This window comes from Erinaceus europaeus, chromosome 14 (assembly GCF_950295315.1).
Source record: "Erinaceus europaeus chromosome 14, mEriEur2.1, whole genome shotgun sequence".
Classification (NCBI taxonomy): domain Eukaryota; kingdom Metazoa; phylum Chordata; class Mammalia; order Eulipotyphla; family Erinaceidae; genus Erinaceus; species Erinaceus europaeus.
This window is the reverse complement of record NC_080175.1, coordinates 10054291-10071764: the sequence shown is the minus strand read 5'-3', so window position 1 is coordinate 10071764 and position 17474 is coordinate 10054291. Positions and strand designations below refer to the sequence as shown.

At 41.7% G+C, this 17474-nt stretch overlaps 2 protein-coding genes across 3 annotated transcripts in view; both read left to right on the top strand.

The window, feature by feature from the left end:
* Window positions 1-14116: 14116 nt before the first annotated feature.
* Window positions 14117-15031, top strand: LOC132532870 (basic salivary proline-rich protein 3-like). The gene has a single exon (XM_060172257.1). The coding sequence runs from the start codon at window positions 14117-14119 to the stop codon at window positions 15029-15031; it is 915 nt and encodes a 304-aa protein (XP_060028240.1).
* Window positions 15032-15130: 99 nt separating this feature from the next.
* Window positions 15131-17474, top strand: part of RAB11FIP2 (RAB11 family interacting protein 2) — a 50805-nt gene continuing 48461 nt past the window's right edge. For both annotated transcript variants that reach the window (XM_007518463.3, XM_060171213.1), the window contains exon 1: window positions 15131-15491. In XM_007518463.3, the coding sequence (XP_007518525.1) occupies window positions 15139-15491 (353 nt within the window). In that variant the 5' untranslated portion in view covers window positions 15131-15138. The remainder of the gene's footprint in view (window positions 15492-17474) is intronic.

The window sequence follows — 17474 nt, the reverse complement described above, 5'->3', positions numbered from 1 at the left end:
TATATATCATAAGCATATATATTTTTTTTTTGGATAGGATAGAGAGAAATGGAGAGAGGAGGGGAAAACAGAGAGGAGAGAAAGATACATGCATACCTGCTTCACCGCTTGTGAAACAACCTCCTTGCAGTTGGGGAGCATATATTTTTTCTCATTAAATATATGTGTTATGTATATGTCACACACATATATGTCACTGGAATGGTGATATATATCACCAAGGTGGAGAAAAATTCCAGGACACAGATATTTATGCCTGAAATCCAAGTTCCAAGTCCCTCGCTAGGGCTGTTGAATTAGAATTCTCTTAGAGATCATAAATTTTAAAGATGCAATTAGTTTACCTTACATAACAAATGTACTGTTGGGAGAAATGGTTGTATAGAAAACACATTTTAAACATATTGAAATGCACTAAATAAATAAATTATATCAAATTATGTTTCCATTACTCAACTTGCAATGGCACCAAACTATAACACACCAAATGTGGCAGTACAGTAGGTGTCACACAACAAGCCTTGCGAGTTTTCTGACGTGGCATTTTGTTTTTAAATGACACTTTTTGGTAATGGTTTGCAATGGTCTCCAGTGACTCAAAAAAGTGCAATAAGCAAGTAGAAAGACCTAAAAAAAAAAAAAGACACCATAAAGCACTTAATCGGCTATTTTCTAATTAGGCCTATATAACCTCCTCACCTACTTCCTATTTCATTTTCCTCAATCACTCAAACTCTAACTCTATCAGATAAAAGTAAGGACTACAAAAGCTGGATAAGGGCAAGAGACTAGCACAATTTAATGATGGCCCTTTTGGTCACTACCAGACCATCCCATCATCTGGAGGCCTAGTCAGGGAATCCTGGGATTCCCACTTAGATAGGATGGGCCTAGACCTCTATCAAATCCCTCTCTCCACCATCACTGGTCACTTCCATCAGGAACAACATCATAAATGCCCTTGTGGGCCTCTACAGGACCTTTCCCTCAATGGAGATCAACAATGGTGGATACTGTCCCATATCCCAAAGGGAGGCTGGGTCAGCATAGTCTGCCACTCGAGGAAGACTGGTCCTGAAATGAGTACAAGCTAAAATGTTCCTAACTATGACCATGGAAAGTGACCTTAGACCAACAGGGATGCAGAGGTTACACAGGCTCCTATGCTAGATATGAATAGACATGGGCCCTAGTTCAGATTGATGGGGTTTACAGTTAATGGTATTTATCTACTCTTCCTATATTTGGGAACCACTCTCTGCCCTGATCCAGTTTTCTAGTCTTAGTCCCAACCCTGACATTACCTTTCCAGACAATACTTTTAACCCACTTGAATGTTACCTGTGGGGTTCAGGCAAAAATTAGTAACATCATGGGCTCCTTAGTATATATGTCAAATATACTCCCTGGCTTCTTCTAACATAAAGACCCCAAATCTCATCTGCTATATTCTTACCTTTCGGTTCCTGATTATTAAACAATTTGTTCTGCTTTATATGTTAATGCTTTTCAACCACCAAGCTGCAGATGCTACCATGACACCAACCTGACTTCCCTGGGCAGACGACCTCACCAATGTGTCCTGGTACCCCACCTCTCCAGAGCCCTACCCCAGTTGGGAAAGATAGAAACAGGCTGGGGGTATGGATTGACCTACCAGTGCCCATGTCCAGTGGAGAAGCAACTACAGAATCCAGACCTTCTACCTTCTTCACCCCATAAAAATCTTTGGTCCAGACTCCCAGAGGGATAAAGATTAGGGACCCTTCCAGTAGAGGGAAGGGGATATGAAACTTTGGTGGTGGAAACTGTATGAAATTGTACCACTCTTATCCTACAATCCTGCAGATCTTTATTAAATCACTAATAAAATACTACTCTTTATTTTTGAGGTAGCCTTGTTTAAAAGACTATAAATGTTTTAGAAGTACATTATCACACCTCTTTCAAGCATGTGGCCACACCACAGTCCCTGACCAAAGCATCATTATGAAGAGAAGGCTTTGGTCTTAACTGAAGAACAAAGATTTGACATAATATTTTTGTATGGAGATACTGACTCTCAGCTTCATATCCTTCTCCCTGGGTTGGAACTGAGGTTTTTTTTTTTGTTTTTTTTTTTTTAGTTTTATTTAATTTTTTGAGAGAGATGCAGAAAGAGACATACACACAGAGAGAAATGGATCTGAACTCCTTTAAAAAATTTTTTTCTTTATTGAGGGATTATTGTTTTATATTCGACAGTAAATACAATAGTTTGTACATGCATAACATTTCTCAGTTTTGCATATAACAATACAATCCCCACTAGGTCCTCTGTCATCCTTCTTGGACCTGTATTCTCCCCCCACCCACCCCCCCACACCCACACCAGAGTCTTTTACTTTGGTGCGATATGAAATGGAACTGAGTTTCTAAGGGTTGTACTGGCATTAGTCACAGGGCACTGCACAAAGTTGTCCCAATAAAGACTGAAACTCTGCCAACAGCAACCTAGTGACCACTGGAGCCGCCACAGTCCTGGGCTTATGGTCACTGCCAAGATTCAAGCACAGGTCTCTGCACCCACATGTCCCAGAGCATTAAACGGAATGAGAAAACAGGGGACTTAACTAGCATTGCATTTGTGTATTGGACCCTAGCAGCAATTGGAAGAAAACACCAGTTTCAACAGAGCGGTAATAAAGGGCCTGTAAGGAAGCTCTAAGAGTCCTAAAATCAGTCAATCAGTCAATTCAAGCCTCAGCTCAACACAGCACATAATAATTAAAATGGCAAAGATCAAAGAAAAAAAAAACAAAGGGAGATTAACTCATCATTTTAAGCATCATTGATTCTACAGGGAGAAGTGTGAATGCTGTACATTTAACAGAGAAGAACGGGGGGGGGGGGGGATGGCAAGATTCTTGACTGTGTAAAATTCCTTACAATTTCCAAAATGGTTTTAGATACATGGTTGTGCTTTACTCTCCCCCCAAAAATGTCTAATCAGCATAACTGGCAGGCTGAGTTAGTGTGGGAGTCATGGTCCCCGAAAGGAAAAGCCTACTTTGCCTCACAGAGACAGACTGCCAACATTTTGTCATTTGGTGATTAAAGTGGTGAGGGAAGGGGGTGGGGGGTGGCATGGGGGGCCAGGGAGGAGTGTTTAGTGATGTCAAATGTGGCTATTTTTCTTTCTTTTTAAAATACTTTTTAAAATTTTTATTGAGAAATAGACACAGAAAGAGAGAGAGAAGACATTGAAGCACTGCTCAGCTCTGAATTGTAGTGGTGCTGTTGAACCTGGGGACTCTGAGCCTCAACCAAGAGAGTCTCTTGTATAACCATTATGCTATCTTCCCTACACCCCACCCCACCCCCACCACCCGGCCCAAAAAGTGGCTGATTTTCAGCGCATGAACTTCAGGATAATATTTCAATCCTCTGTGGCTTATAGATGTGGAACACAGCTCAGGTTTCCCTGAGTGTACCATCACTTACAAACAGATCAATTGTTTCCTGCTTGTCTCTGCACTTTCACTAAAGCAATGTTAGGCACTGGGATTGCATCAAGGATGCTGTGATAATGCTTTAAAGCCAATTGAAGTACAAGAGTTGTTCAAAGGCTGTGAAGGATTTGGTTTCTGAGCTGCCTGCTATGTCCTGATGTGGGCAACTCCAGCAAGGAAGACCCCAGTGCATGAGCTTCTTTCCTTCTATATGATAGAACAGGAAAACCAGTGGTGATATCTGTGTGGATGGTAACTTGATCTTGTTGAGGCCAGGAAATTAACAGGAAGTACCTGGGAGAATACAGACAGTGCTGCACCATACCAGAACACATGTTCCCCAAGCACATGATTCCCATACTATTGGGGAAGGAAATAGATGTTGCACAGAAAAATGGGAATGGTAGCAGGTATAGGTGTGGCTTAGAAAGTGAAGGTAGGATGTGGAAGTTTATAAAAACTTGTGCTGGGAGTCGGGCGGTAGCGCAGCGGGTTAAGCGCAGGTGGCACTAAGCACAAGGACTAGCGGAAGGATCCCGGTTCGAGCCCCCGGCTCCCCACCTGCAAGGGAGTCACTTCATAGGCTGTGAAGCAGGTCTGCAGGTGTCTGGCTTTCTCTCCCGCTCTCTGTCTTCCCCTCCTCTCTCCATTTCTCTCTGTCCTATCCAACAACAATGACATCAATAATAACTACAACAACAAAACAACAAGGGCACCAAAAGGAATAAATAGATAAATAAATAAAAATTAAAAAAAAAAACTTGTGCTATGGGCCTGGTTGGGTTCTCTATGCCAAGGTGGGAAAAAAATTAGTGAGAAGTGTACACTCACCGAATGGTAGATAATATTAGCATTATTAAAAATAGATATAAGCATGCTTAAGCATCCAATAGCACAGCTATATACAAGATACTGGATACTGTACAGCAAACCATAACAAAAGGACTTTTCAAAGTTAACCCAATTAACAAATAATGTGATGATAACATTAACTATCGATTGTCTTTTTGAACCCTAAGACAGCAGGAACCTCACATCTCCACTATAGAGCCTCTACTTCCCCCAGTCCTGGAACCCTTGGATAGGGCCTACTTTCCCGTATGCATCTCCCAATCCATACCAAGTAATATTGCATCCATCGATCACAACCTAACCAACGCAACGATTGCCACCTCAACATGCTTCACCTCAGACTGTGTCCAGAGACTTCACGAGTGGAATGACAACCCTTCAGCTTCATTACTCGGGTTCCAGATGTCACCAGGATGCTGGTCAGGCTTCCCTGGATTGAAGACCCCACCAATGTGTCCTGGAGCTCAGTTTCCCCAGAGACTGAAAGGGAAAGAGAGAGGCAGACTGGGAGTATGGACCAACCAGTCAACGCCCATGTTCAGCAGGGAAGCAATTACAGAAGCCAGACCTTCTACCTTCTGCAACCCACAATGACCCTGGGTCCATGCTCCCAGAGGGATAGAGAATGGGAAAGCTATCAGGGGAGGGGGTGGGTTATGGAGATGGGGTGGTGGGAATTGTGTGGAGTTGTACCCCTCCTACCTTATGGTTTTGTTCATTAATCCTTTCTTAAATAAAAAAAAAATAAGCATGCTTAAAATGAGAGTTGAACCTAGCTGTCAGAAAAATGTTGATTAATCATAGAATGTTTATGTCATTGACTATAAGAGTAGATATCACACTTTTGATTTTTAAATTCATCATAATTCTCTCTTAAGTGACAATAAAGTATATTACTATGATCTGGTATATTATGTATTAAGATTCTAAATGAGCCATTTTTTATAGACAGAAAGTATTAGAAAGGTTGGGGGAGATAACATAATGGTTCTGTAAAAGGTTTTCATGCCTTAGGCCCTGGAGGTCCCAGGTTCAATCCTCCACACCACCACAAGCCAGAGTGGAAGAGGGCACTGGTTTAAATAAATTAATAAATATGTGTAATTTATTTTGCAACTCAAGAATTCAATTGGTTATTATAAAATTGTTACAAATAATTACCTAAAAATTGTTACTACATTTTTATTTATTCATTTTACCAAACACTGCTCAGCTTTGACTGGGGATTGAACCTGAGACATTGGCGCCTCAGGCATGAAACTCATACCTAAACATTATGGTATCTCCCCATCCAGAAATTCTTATCACGTTTTAAAGGAAGGTTTGAAATTTGATTAGAAGGTTATTTTAATTTTGGATCAGAAGCAATGTCTAGTAATGATGGGCTTGGCCTGACTATCAGTGCTTCAGTCGTCTGCCCTCACTGGCTGGGGCTGAGGGGCGGCAGCTAAAGACCTGAATCCTTACTTGGTGAAGAACAATCCAGAACACCTGTATCACCTACCCATTGCCTTCAGAGAAAAGGACACTTTTCAAAAGAGAAATGGAATCACATTACCAACTCAATAATAACAGGTACCTTCTGTGGTAGTGTGGTACCAGACCTCTCTGGCGGCCCATTTTGCACAGGAATAGCTCTAAGTTTAGAGAGTTTGCATAATCTGTCTAAGGCCGCATAAGTAGTGTATAAGGGGCAAAACCTGGCCTTTCAGTAACAGCCAAATGAGCACTTTTATCCAAAGGACTAGGAGAAAATTATGCTGTATAAAATGTTGAAAGTTCTTGATTCTGAGGGGCCCGGGCATACCAGATTTGACTTTTACAAGACTGTCTCCTTTCCTTTCCAAAGTCTATGTGTACTTAGAGAAAGAAAACAAAAAGCCTAGGTATGATCAAGGTGATTAAGGCAAAGCTTTATCTTAGACATTTATATAATGCCCATCAAGATTTTGAAGAGGACGTTTTGTTTTTTGAAAAACTAATGTTTAGAACTCAGGTTCTAAAAGCATAGTTGTAACATAAATTACGTAGCTCATATAACTTATCTTCCTGTGTAAACAGCTCCAGTAACACACAGTTGTCGTTGATGTGAGTCTACTGGGGAGTTGTTCTGAATAACCAGAGACCCAAGCTTGAAGACAGAAGAAGTTTTCAAACTGCTCTACTGCTGACGAAGAATTGGAACAACTCAAGGTCACAGGCACCTTTGATTGGTTGGAGGTCTCATCGTAGCAACAGTATACTCCTGCCACTATACTACAAAGCTTCCAGAAAACAGGTATTTCTTTCAGATCTACAAGGCCAAGCTTTCAGATCTACAATGTTTGGTTTTGACTCTGTGGATCACCACCAATTATTCCAGCAACTAGAAACTAGTTGTAATACAGATAGGCGGTAAACTTTCCCCACTTCATAACCTATAAATGCTCTGGAAGTGACCTACTCCAGACATGTGCAAGATATGTGCTCAGTTGTAAGCCAAAAATAGCTTTATTATCTGATCTTCAAATGTTCTAAAAACATTATTCAGGTTGGTTGAAAACTACTTCAGGCTTAAGGAAAATGGCTTAAAATTTGACCCTGGAAAAAAGAATTAGATTTATGGCTCAAAATACCAGCCCTCTGGGTTTTTAGGTTGTTTTTTGTTTTACCAAGCACATGAAATATATCAAGTACACGAAAAACTCTTCCCTTTTGTTTAATATAGATGGAATAAGGAGAAAGGGAGAGAGCACTCGACTTCACTTAGAGAAAACTAGCTTCATCAAGTGTGCTACTGCCAGCTGTTCAGAAGCTTAATGGTCTCCAAATGAATGTGTGTATCAGTTCCAGAAATACAGTAATTCTAAGCCCTTATTATTTGTTTAAAAAGATCCTCTGTGTGTGTATGACCCAGATTCAAGCTTACTCCACACCAAATTGGAGGAAACTTTGGTGCTGTGGTGTATTTCTCTGTCTCTGTTTCTATCACAAAAGAAAGAAAGGAAAGAAGGAGAAAGAAAGGAAAAAAGAAAGAGATGAAGGAAGGAAGGAAAGAAGGAAAGAAGGAAGGAAGGGATGAAGGAAGGAAGGAATAACACATGGAATCCAGAGCTGTGAAATCATAGTAAAGACAAAACAAAACCAAAACAACTCAATCTTGTATTTTATCTGAATATGAAAACATATCAACATATATCTACAAAGTATAAAGATGATGTGTATGTAGCGCCGATAAACATTCCTTTGGCCCTTCCTTGTCACCCTCCACACAAATCCATACAAATCACAATGTTTTGGAAGGTTGCAGAGACTCATATTGATGTGAGGACTGATGCTTGAAAATATATGATGTAAGTGCTCACAAAACCTTCCAATACCAATAACCTGCTTTCAGTAACCCTACATGTTATTATTTAGTTTCAATATATTTTATATAGTAACCAATCACACATTATAATATTATGCCACATCACAACCTATTGTCTGTTATACCCTATCCAATATAGCATTTGAGATAGGCGATACATGTTAACATACATAATAATGTATATATAGTAATGTATACTGTATTTACTATATGTGCAATATGTCCTATGCTATTCATTATTTATTAGTATCTATAAAGGACTGAGAATTCTAGAAGAGGAAGCTCCACTCTTCTGGGTTCAAAGACCAGAAAGATTTCAAATTCTCAAACTTTGTTGCAGACTCAAGACTGAGTTCTCTCATTCACAAACTCAGATAATTTCATCATCCTCTGACCACATGAGACACGACTTTGCTCCTCTGAGTAGTCCTCACACATGTGTTTGGGAGACAGATAGTAATGTCTGTGCAACGATGTTTACATCAGAGAAAAACTGGAAACAATTTAAAGGTGCTTAGGAAGGAAAGATTGAATTGGCTTATTCATCTGACCCCGAACCATGTAACAGTTACAGTAAATCAATTCACATTTTATGCATTAACACATGTTGATTTTGTTGAGGGAACAAAAATAGCACCATTTAATAGTATGACACCAGGAAAGGGAAATTAAAAGACACATAGACAATAAACAACCTTGTGTGCAAATACGTATTTGGCTTCACGACGTTGAGTCCTCCTCAGGATGTATTTATACTTTAAAAAGGCAAAAAGGAATCAGAAAAGAAGCGATTATTTATTGCTTTCATAGAAATCTGGGGCTTTTCAAAACTACTTGTATTTATAGGTAATTTTCTTCCCTGTCTTGGACTCCTAGTGTCGATTTCCTCATTCAGCACTTGTTAATAAAAGTTTTATTTACTTTCTTCCTGTGATGATCATTGTTAATTGGAGAGAGAACTCTCAGGACATCTTGAAGATTTTTTTTTGAATTAAAGTATTCTTAATTAATGAATTCCATTAAATGGGAATCTGTTTTTGGTGTATTGACCAAATTCAATTAGATAATTAGAATGCAGTTTGCTTTTTTTTTTTTTTGTGCTGTGCATATAATACTCAGAAATATTTAATGCTAGGGAATGCTTTAGTGATTTCCAATATCAGCTCTTATTTCACAGACAAAGAAACAGAGACCCAAAGCAGAAAAAATACTTCCTTAAAAGCTATGTAGCCAATAAGAAATGGATCTGGGATTAAGACTGCGTCTGCTGACTAGAGCTCTTTATACTCTATGAGCAACCACATTGCTGCTTCTTTGCATCACAAGACTGGTCCACACACAGCCCAATCCCAGGAGGCAATGAATCATCAGCCCACCGATGTAACAGAGCAATCACCCCAGTAACCCACATGCTACCAGTTTATTGATATTATAATTTTAAATTGACTTGTAAAATTCAGTTTTAATTTTTTTGGACAGGATGTATCTTATTTTATGTATATCTAATTTTGACATAATTATATCTAGTTATGCGTATACAACACCACAATTCTGGAGCTTTGCCATATATCTATGCAATATATATATATATTCAAAGTGTGTGTGTGTGTGTGTGTGTGATCTGAAGTTTGAAGGTTGTGATACTTTGGAAAAGTTTTCTTATGTTGTCCTTATGTCTCTGAACCCTCACCTGGACAGTAATTAATATCTATTATATAAATTATGTAGGAAGGGGGCCAGGCAGTGGCACACTCAGTTAAGCACAGATAGCACCATGCCCAAGGATCCGGGTTTGAGCCCCTACTCCCCACCTGCAGGGAGGATACTTCAAAAGCGGTGAAACATATCTGCAGGTGTATATCTTTCTCTCTCCCTATCTTCCCTTCTCTCTCATTTTCTCTCTGTCCCTTCAAATAAAAAAAAAAAGAATGAAAAAAGAAAGAGAAAGAAAGAAAAAAAATATGGCTACTAGGAGCTGTGGATTCATAGTGCCAGTACCGAGCCTTAGCAATAACCCTGGTGGCATTAAAAATAAGCATACACACATACATACACACACATACATACATACATACATACATACATACATGGGAGCAGTAACACTTTTGATCCAGCAGGCTATCTGAATGCTAGGAGAATATAATTGTGTAACAATATATTTGCAGGTTGTGTTCTCAGAGATGAGGATATACAAAGGGCAGAAAAAGCCTTTCATGATACTTGAAAGCTCCTTGGGGGACTTGACTTAGGGGTGTAGAATGTAGTAATTATTGTCATCTGTGAAACCCTCCATCTCTGAAAAATCATTACTTATCATTTTACTTTCTGATCAAACTGTTGGTATTGACTGCAGCAGACATTGGAACTATTTGAGGGAAATTTCAATCTTTTCCTTCTTGAAGATATGTTTTCTTCGAAGCTTGATATTGGAATCATATCAAATGTTTCTGGGCTTATCACTAGTCATGGAAAAGTTTTTTCAAGAACCCTCTTCAGTTCTGGTCCATTACCCTCATGCTTGAAATTCTTATTCTCTTTAAAAATTACTGTTCATTTTTTTTATCTAAAAAATTGTAAAAATAACTTTTAGAACTTTAATACTCTATAGATGGGGCTGTGTGTATTTTAATAGAACCATTTTGATCCCAGACTTTATGTAACTACCTTAGTTTTTGCTATGACTTAGTCGTGTACTTGACCCAACTGATATTTTCACTCTTAATACAAATAATAATAATAATAAAATTCTTGAAAGAAATCACTTCATTTTTACACTGAAGTTCTGGATTGTATTTAGCTCATTTTGAGGACTGTGGGTATGCTCCCTCTGGGGCAAAAACACACTATTTCCCTAGCCTAGCCTACAAACATTAAGTCATAACTTTTGATCTTGCCAGATAGTAAAAGTAAATAATTTGGCTCAAGCCAGGTCTGGGGAAAACTCAAAAGTAACACAGGTGCTACAGGAAGAGATGTTGGTAATTCCAGTTGTTCAGTTCTGGTCTTTAGAGGATTCCCTAAATTGTGTCAGAGTATGTTGTTATGTTGCTGTGAACTACTGCTGCCAACTTCTACCCTGGCTATATATCAGAGATGAATGAAATGATACTTGTAAACAAGTTTGTAATCATTAATAAAGCTTACCAAACAATTTAAGCTCTTAAGAAATACACATCCACTGTTGTAATTAATTGCCTATTGTTTATTGCAACATCTAATAGAGATATGGAGTTTCTACAAATTCTGAACTTAATTAAATTTGCTTTCATGGTAGTGTGTGTGTGTGTGAGTGTGTGTGTGTGTGAGTGCGAGTGTGTGCGTGCGTGTGTGTGTGTGTGTGTGAGTATGTGTGAGTGTATGTGTGTGTGTATGTGTGTGTGTGAGTGTGTGCGTGCGTGTGTGTGTGAGTATGTGTGAGCATGTGTGTGAGTGTGCGTGCCTGTGTGTGTGTGCGTGCGTGTGTGAGTATGTGTGAGTGTGTGTGTGTGTGTGTGTGAGTGCGAGTGTGTGCGTGCGTGTGTGTGTATGTGTGAGCATGTGTGTGAGTGTGCGTGTGTGTGTGTGTGTGTGTGTGTGTGTGTGAGTGTGTGTGTGAAGTACAGGTGCCATATTATTTCTCCCTGGAGATCCTGGTTGACATTCCAACACAGACGATTCCAAGGCTCTGTAAAAGTCTGTAAGGACATCTTTCTTTAAACTTGACACCTGTACACAGATGCTATCTGTACACATAGGAAGACAATTATATTGTTTTCCACATAGGGCCTTTTTCATATATTCTTCCGTTCATTTATTGGTTCTTCTTTTTCTCTTTCCATTTCTCTTTTAACTTTCTTGCTCTTTTTCTGTTTTGTTTTCTAGAGTCAGGGCCCCAATTATGTACAATTTCACTGCTTCTGGTATGTTTTTTCAAGAGGGGGGCTCTGCCAGTTTCACAGTACTCCTATGTGGTGTCAGGGTTCTAGTCTGAGCTGCACACATGACATGTCACTCGCCCTACCCAGTGGACTATGTCTCTGGTCCACATCGGCTGTTTCTCACAGATAAAAAGAGCATGCACCCACCCCCTTCCCTGGTAACAGTGTATAGTAAACTTTTACTAGAATGACCAAAAACCAGATTATTTCCATTTCACATGCCATCTAGCTCGGCAATCATTTAATATCCATGTGTCCTTTGGCTCCCTGAAGATGTTGGTATCAAATTAGTTCACCATCTCTCCATGCAGTGGCTACTTCATGGAGAACTTTACCTGCCACTGTATATGAGCAGCACCAGCATTTTTGAAGTTTCTGATAAATGAGGGGAAACCTATAGACAATATCGAGTATCACTGAGCCCCTGAGAATGCGCTAGGATCTGGGTGGTCTTTCGGGTTTGTGTTGGTTTCCTGTAGAGTCAGAGAGGTATCTTCTTTCTTAAGATTAAAATAACATATAACGTTATCCTCTCCCCCACTAAGGCTTTGCAACTCTCTGCTTTCTCTTTTGACACAAATACACATCAGACTTTACTTCATTCCTTTCAAATAACATTTAGTGAGAAGATCTTTGTTCGTTAGAATTTTAAGTGTTGCAGCTCGTATCCTGAACCCATAAAGACAGACAGACAACATGGAGAACGTAATGTCCTCCTCAAATGGAGGTTTTAAGCTGTGCCTGAAAACAGCAAGCACCGTCTCGCACTTATGCGGCTAATTTTAAAAATGAAGTGCACACCATTCTATTGTTCTACTTTCAAAATGAGTCTTGTAAAGGGACTAGAGGCATTCAGTCATTTAATAGTCAAGCCCCTACTGCAAGCTAAACACTATGAAGGGATAATTCCTGGAATACTGGTGGTCCACAGAGCTTAGGGTTTCCTTGGGAAGAAAGAGCATGGACACAGATAAACACAGTAAAAGGAGGAGACACCAGTATCTTGCAACGGAGAGAAAGTAGGAGGTGGGGGTGGGGCAAAGGCAGATTCTGAATTCAATAATCCACCAAACTTGAAAATGTACATGTTTTATCTCATAATATCTACCCCAACTCTTTAATTGCTACATTATCAACAATTTATGGACTAGAAATCTAGCCTCCTCCAGCCCCCCATTTAAGTTCCTTGCCTCAGGAAGTGTTGCCATCACCAACTTTTCATGGACTATCTGGAAGAGCCAGGACATCAAGCCAGGAATCCCATTCTTCAGTCATTACTCAAACTTTCCCACCAGATCAGGCCAGTCTGGAAAAATACTAGTATTAGCATAACTTTGTTTTCTCCTCTGAAGAAACACTTTCTGTTCCAACAGTGCTAGTGCCCACCAGAACTTGCTCACAAGGAAGAGGGGACCCTTGGTGAAGCATGTTGTCACCTTTTTTATCCTTGAAAGAACAGGATTAGTGGTGTGGCTGTGGTCAGTTTCTGCAGTCAAATAGTCTACCAAGTGTATGTATTGGGGGGTGAAGGGAGGGTTCCCTTTAGATCTTGAGTCTATAGAGTGTCCTTGGGGTCTTAGATAAGTTGGAACTTTTCACTGGTGGAAAAATACTCCGAAGAAATGACCTGATCAAGGTCATATAGACAGATGACAGACTAGAGACTTCAACCCAGGGTCGCCCATGGTCAATTATTAATTGAAATTATTAATTTTGAAATCTTTTATCTGCTTTCCTTTTTCTCTTTCTTGTCTCTTCCATTCTAAGCAACTGGCAGCTTTCCCTCTTAAAAAGAAGAAAAAAAGGAGGTGGGGGGTGGCGGTGGTGCACCCGGTTAAGCAAAAAGATCCAGTTAGAATCCCCCCTTCCACCACCCTCAAAGCAGGTCTGCAGGTGTCTATCTTTCTCTCTCCCTCTTTTTCTCCCCTTCTTCTCTCTGTCCTATCGAATAGAAAGGAAAAGATGACCGCATCCTGGAGTAGTGGATTCATAGTGCAGGGCCCTGGTTCAAGTCCCTGATTCCCACCTGTGGGCAGAAGCTTCATAAGCATTGGAACAGGGCTGCATGTGTCCCTCTTCCTTTTTACCTTCCCCTTTCCTCTCATTTTCTCTCTGTCCTATCAAATATAAGAACAATAAAATAAATATAAGCAAACAGATATACATATTTTTAAAGGTGGTGTATTGCACCAAAGTAAAAGACTCTGGGGGGTGGGGGGAGGGCTCAGGTGCTGGAACAGGATGGCAGAGGAGGACCTAGTGGGCGTTGAACTGTTATGTGGAAAACTGGGATATGTTATGCACATACAAACGGTTGTATTTTACTGTCGACCGTAAACCCTGAATCCCCCAATACAGAAATTCAAAAAAAAAAAAAAAAAAAGGAAAGAGTGGAAAGGTGACTTGGGGGCAAGAGTGTTTAAGGTGAAAGGGGGAAATGAACTCAGCCTACCACCATTGATGGATGACACTGAGCATCTACGACACAACCAAGGCAGTTTCCAAAGATGGGTCCATCGGTCCCTCTTTGGATCCTGCAGAACAGGCCCGAGTCCTCCTCTCAAGCGGGGCCAGGGGACCCCCAGCGCTCCCCGCGCGCTCCCGGGTGTTGTCAGGGCGCAGCAGCAGCCGCAGCCGCGCGGCCAGGAACTCCCGCCGCAGCGCCTCCGGTCGCCACGGCAACCGGGGAGGCGCTGACCTCTGACCCCGCGGCCCCGCCCGGCCCCGCCCCTCTGCGTCCTCGAGCTCTACGTGCAGGCCAACCCGGAAGTGCCGCCGCCGCCCGGTGCCGGGAGCCGCCCGCCGGGCCAGGCCGAGCCCCGCGTCCTCTGCCCGGCAGCCGCGGTCAGTCCCGCGGCCCGCCGGCGCCCGGGCGGCCCCGTCCCCAGCCCCCCGGGTCCCCTCCACCGGCCCCGGGCGCCCCGCCCCCGCCCCCGCCCGAGAGGAGGAGCCGAGCGCGGGGGAGGAGGAGGCGGGAGAGGCGAGCGGAGGGAGCGAGGCCGCGCCGGCCGCCGGCGGTTCGTATTAGCGAGGTCCGAGGAGCGGCGGGGCCCGGCCGGCGGGCGGCGGGCAGGCGGGGCGGAGGACGCGGGCGGCCCGGGCGGCAGGAGCGGCGGCGAGCTCCAGCCCGCGGGGCCCGGGGACGGGGGCCGCCCTCTGCGCAGGGCCCGGGCCGCCAGGCCTCACCCGCCCGCAGGCCCGGCAGCCGCCCGCCGCCCGCCGCCGCCCGGGGCCCGTCCCCAGGGGTGGCCGGAGCGCGACGGAGCCAGGTGATGCTGGGCCCCGGGGCGCCCCCAGAGGGAAGGGCACCGCCACCCTCCCACCCCCGGAGCCGCCCCGGACGATTTGACAGCAGCCCCAAGGAAGTTGTTGAACTGCTCAGAGATCACCGGTCCCCGTTAAGTGCCCCAAGGATGGAGTGATTAAGAAATTAGCCTCCCGCACCCCCAAACACACACACACACACACACACACCCTGGAGGAGTGCTGCCCACGCTGGTGAGCTGGGTGCAGAGGAAAAGGTGGCAGAATGATGCTGTCCGAACAAGCCCCAAAGTGGTTTCCAACCCACGTGCAGGTCACAGTGCTCCAGGCCAAAGATCTGAAGCCCAAAGGCAAAAGTGGCACCAATGACACCTACACGATCATTCAGCTGGGCAAGGAAAAATACTCCACCTCAGTAGCCGAGAAAACCCTGGAGCCAGTCTGGAAGGAGGAGGCCTCTTTTGAGCTCCCTGGCTTGCTAATGCAGGGGAATCCAGAGAAATACATCCTCTTCCTCATAGTCATGCACCGGTCCCTGGTGGGGCTGGATAAGTTTTTAGGGCAGGTGGCAATCAATCTCAATGACATCTTTGAGGACAAACAAAGAAGGAAAACAGAGTAAGTTAATGCCATTTCTTTCGAATGGGGCGGGGAGCTTTGACTTAATTTTCCGTGGATTTTCTGTTCTTGGGAATTATTTGTGCACCTACTGCAAATTTTTTTTTTCTTCCTTGCAGACATATGATCCAGTTGTAAGCACCATATTTGCATGGATACGAAGTAAAAATAGCCCTTGTAAACAAAATCTTTTAAATGGTGTCATTAATGAACCGTTACTCACATTTCAATTAGACATAAGCATGGGAAATAGTGGAATGTTTTACACTAGATTTTAAGCGACTTGTCTCACTGATGTAAGAGCGCCGAATCACAGTGTTGACCAACAAAAATAATACACAAGTAAATTGTTAAGAGTTTTAAGCATTCCAGTTTTCCAGAAAGTGGAGCATCAGAAAAATTAAATTTCCCTATATTATATCTTAGCGATGGACTGAAGCTGCCGAAAAAATAAAACAACTATTTAGCAACGACTTTTATTTCGGCCTTATAAACAGAGTTGGCCTTGAGGCTAACTTACTTATTTTTCAGGATGGGTACATCTTGAAGTTGTCTAGAGAGAAAAGTTTGCAAAGTTGTACAAGTATCCACACTCTTGAACACACAGACTTTGCCCTTGGCCTCCTTCGTCTCTCAGAGCTGATGTTTTTACTTTAGAAGTAGCTCTGCACTTCTGAAGCTTAGACCATGTTAAATGCTGTCAGATTGGAGCCAGAGATTAAATGCTTGGGGTGAAATGATCCCATCTTCAGTGAAAACATGGTTTTTGTAATAACAGCTTTCAAGTTTAGGATCGATACATTCTAATTAAAAAGTAGAAATCAACAGTAGAGTAGCACTTGTTAAACTGAAAAAAAAAGCTTGCTTCAGAGATGTGCATACTCTCATCTCAGGAGTATTTCTAGTCTGAGTGAACATTAAGGTTGATGGAATTAACGAGTGAACAAAATGCAGGATGAATTTATAAGACTTCAGTATATAAGACTTCAGTTTTTAAAAATAGCATTGGTATGTATTTTAGTTAAAACTAAAGTGTATTTGTCCTTTTCAAATAGCTTTTTAAAAAATGAGAACTTTTGAGGGGTTCATGTTAATTTCTTACATTTTGAAACAGCTGTCTTGCTCTTTTTTTTTTTGTATGTATTTTCCTGCAAGCCTCTCTAGCTTGGAGTTTTTAAGTTTACTAAAAACTTTTTTTTTTAATCAGATCTTTACCTTAGGTTTAGTATATGTGGGGGAGAAGAGTAGAGATATAAAAAATACTGGAGCTTCAAGAGGAAAAGTAGTAAATACTTCAACTAATAAAGGAGAATATCTTGAGAAAAAAAGTCTATTAAACATCTAAAAGTGATTATATATCAATTACTTGAATAAAGCAGATACCTGTAAGGCAGTGTTTAGTTTCTTGGAAAATTTGAAAACTGGTAATTACTAGATAATTTTGTTCCAAGTCGCCAACTTCCTCTATTGTAGAGTTTTAAAATGAAAACTTTCAGTATCGTAGAACCCTCCTTTTCACGTTACCGAATGATGATTACAGACTTGAGAAATACAAGCTTTCCAAGGGCTTAGGCCCGACTGCACCTAAGTAGTCTGAGGATGACTTTTCTTTGGGGGCACATCACAGCCAGAGTAAGTGTGGCTTCACGCAGTACTCTAATATTGTAGTTTGCCTTGAGAAATTCTCCACGGACCACTATGTAAAATTGATTAAACCCTTTATTTGTGGGGAAATGCTTTTAAATGTTATCAACAGGACTTGTGATGTTATTGCATTCAAAGTGCCTTTTCAGATGTTATTAAATTCCCAGCATTTTCTCTCTTTGTGGATAAGTGAGGACCACATATTTGATGAGGTATCTTTATGGGTAATATTTTTAGTTTTTTTAATATATTTAATAGCTTCCTTTTCCAGCGCAGCTGTACATGTGGTACTGTAAGAGGGAGACTTGAGCCACACCAGTGTATTGCAAGGAAGATATT

Coding starts and splice junctions, on each gene's coding strand:
- LOC132532870 (XM_060172257.1), top strand. CDS start 14,117: ATGGGTCCATCGGTCCCTCTTTGGATCCTGCAGAACAGGCCCGAGTCC.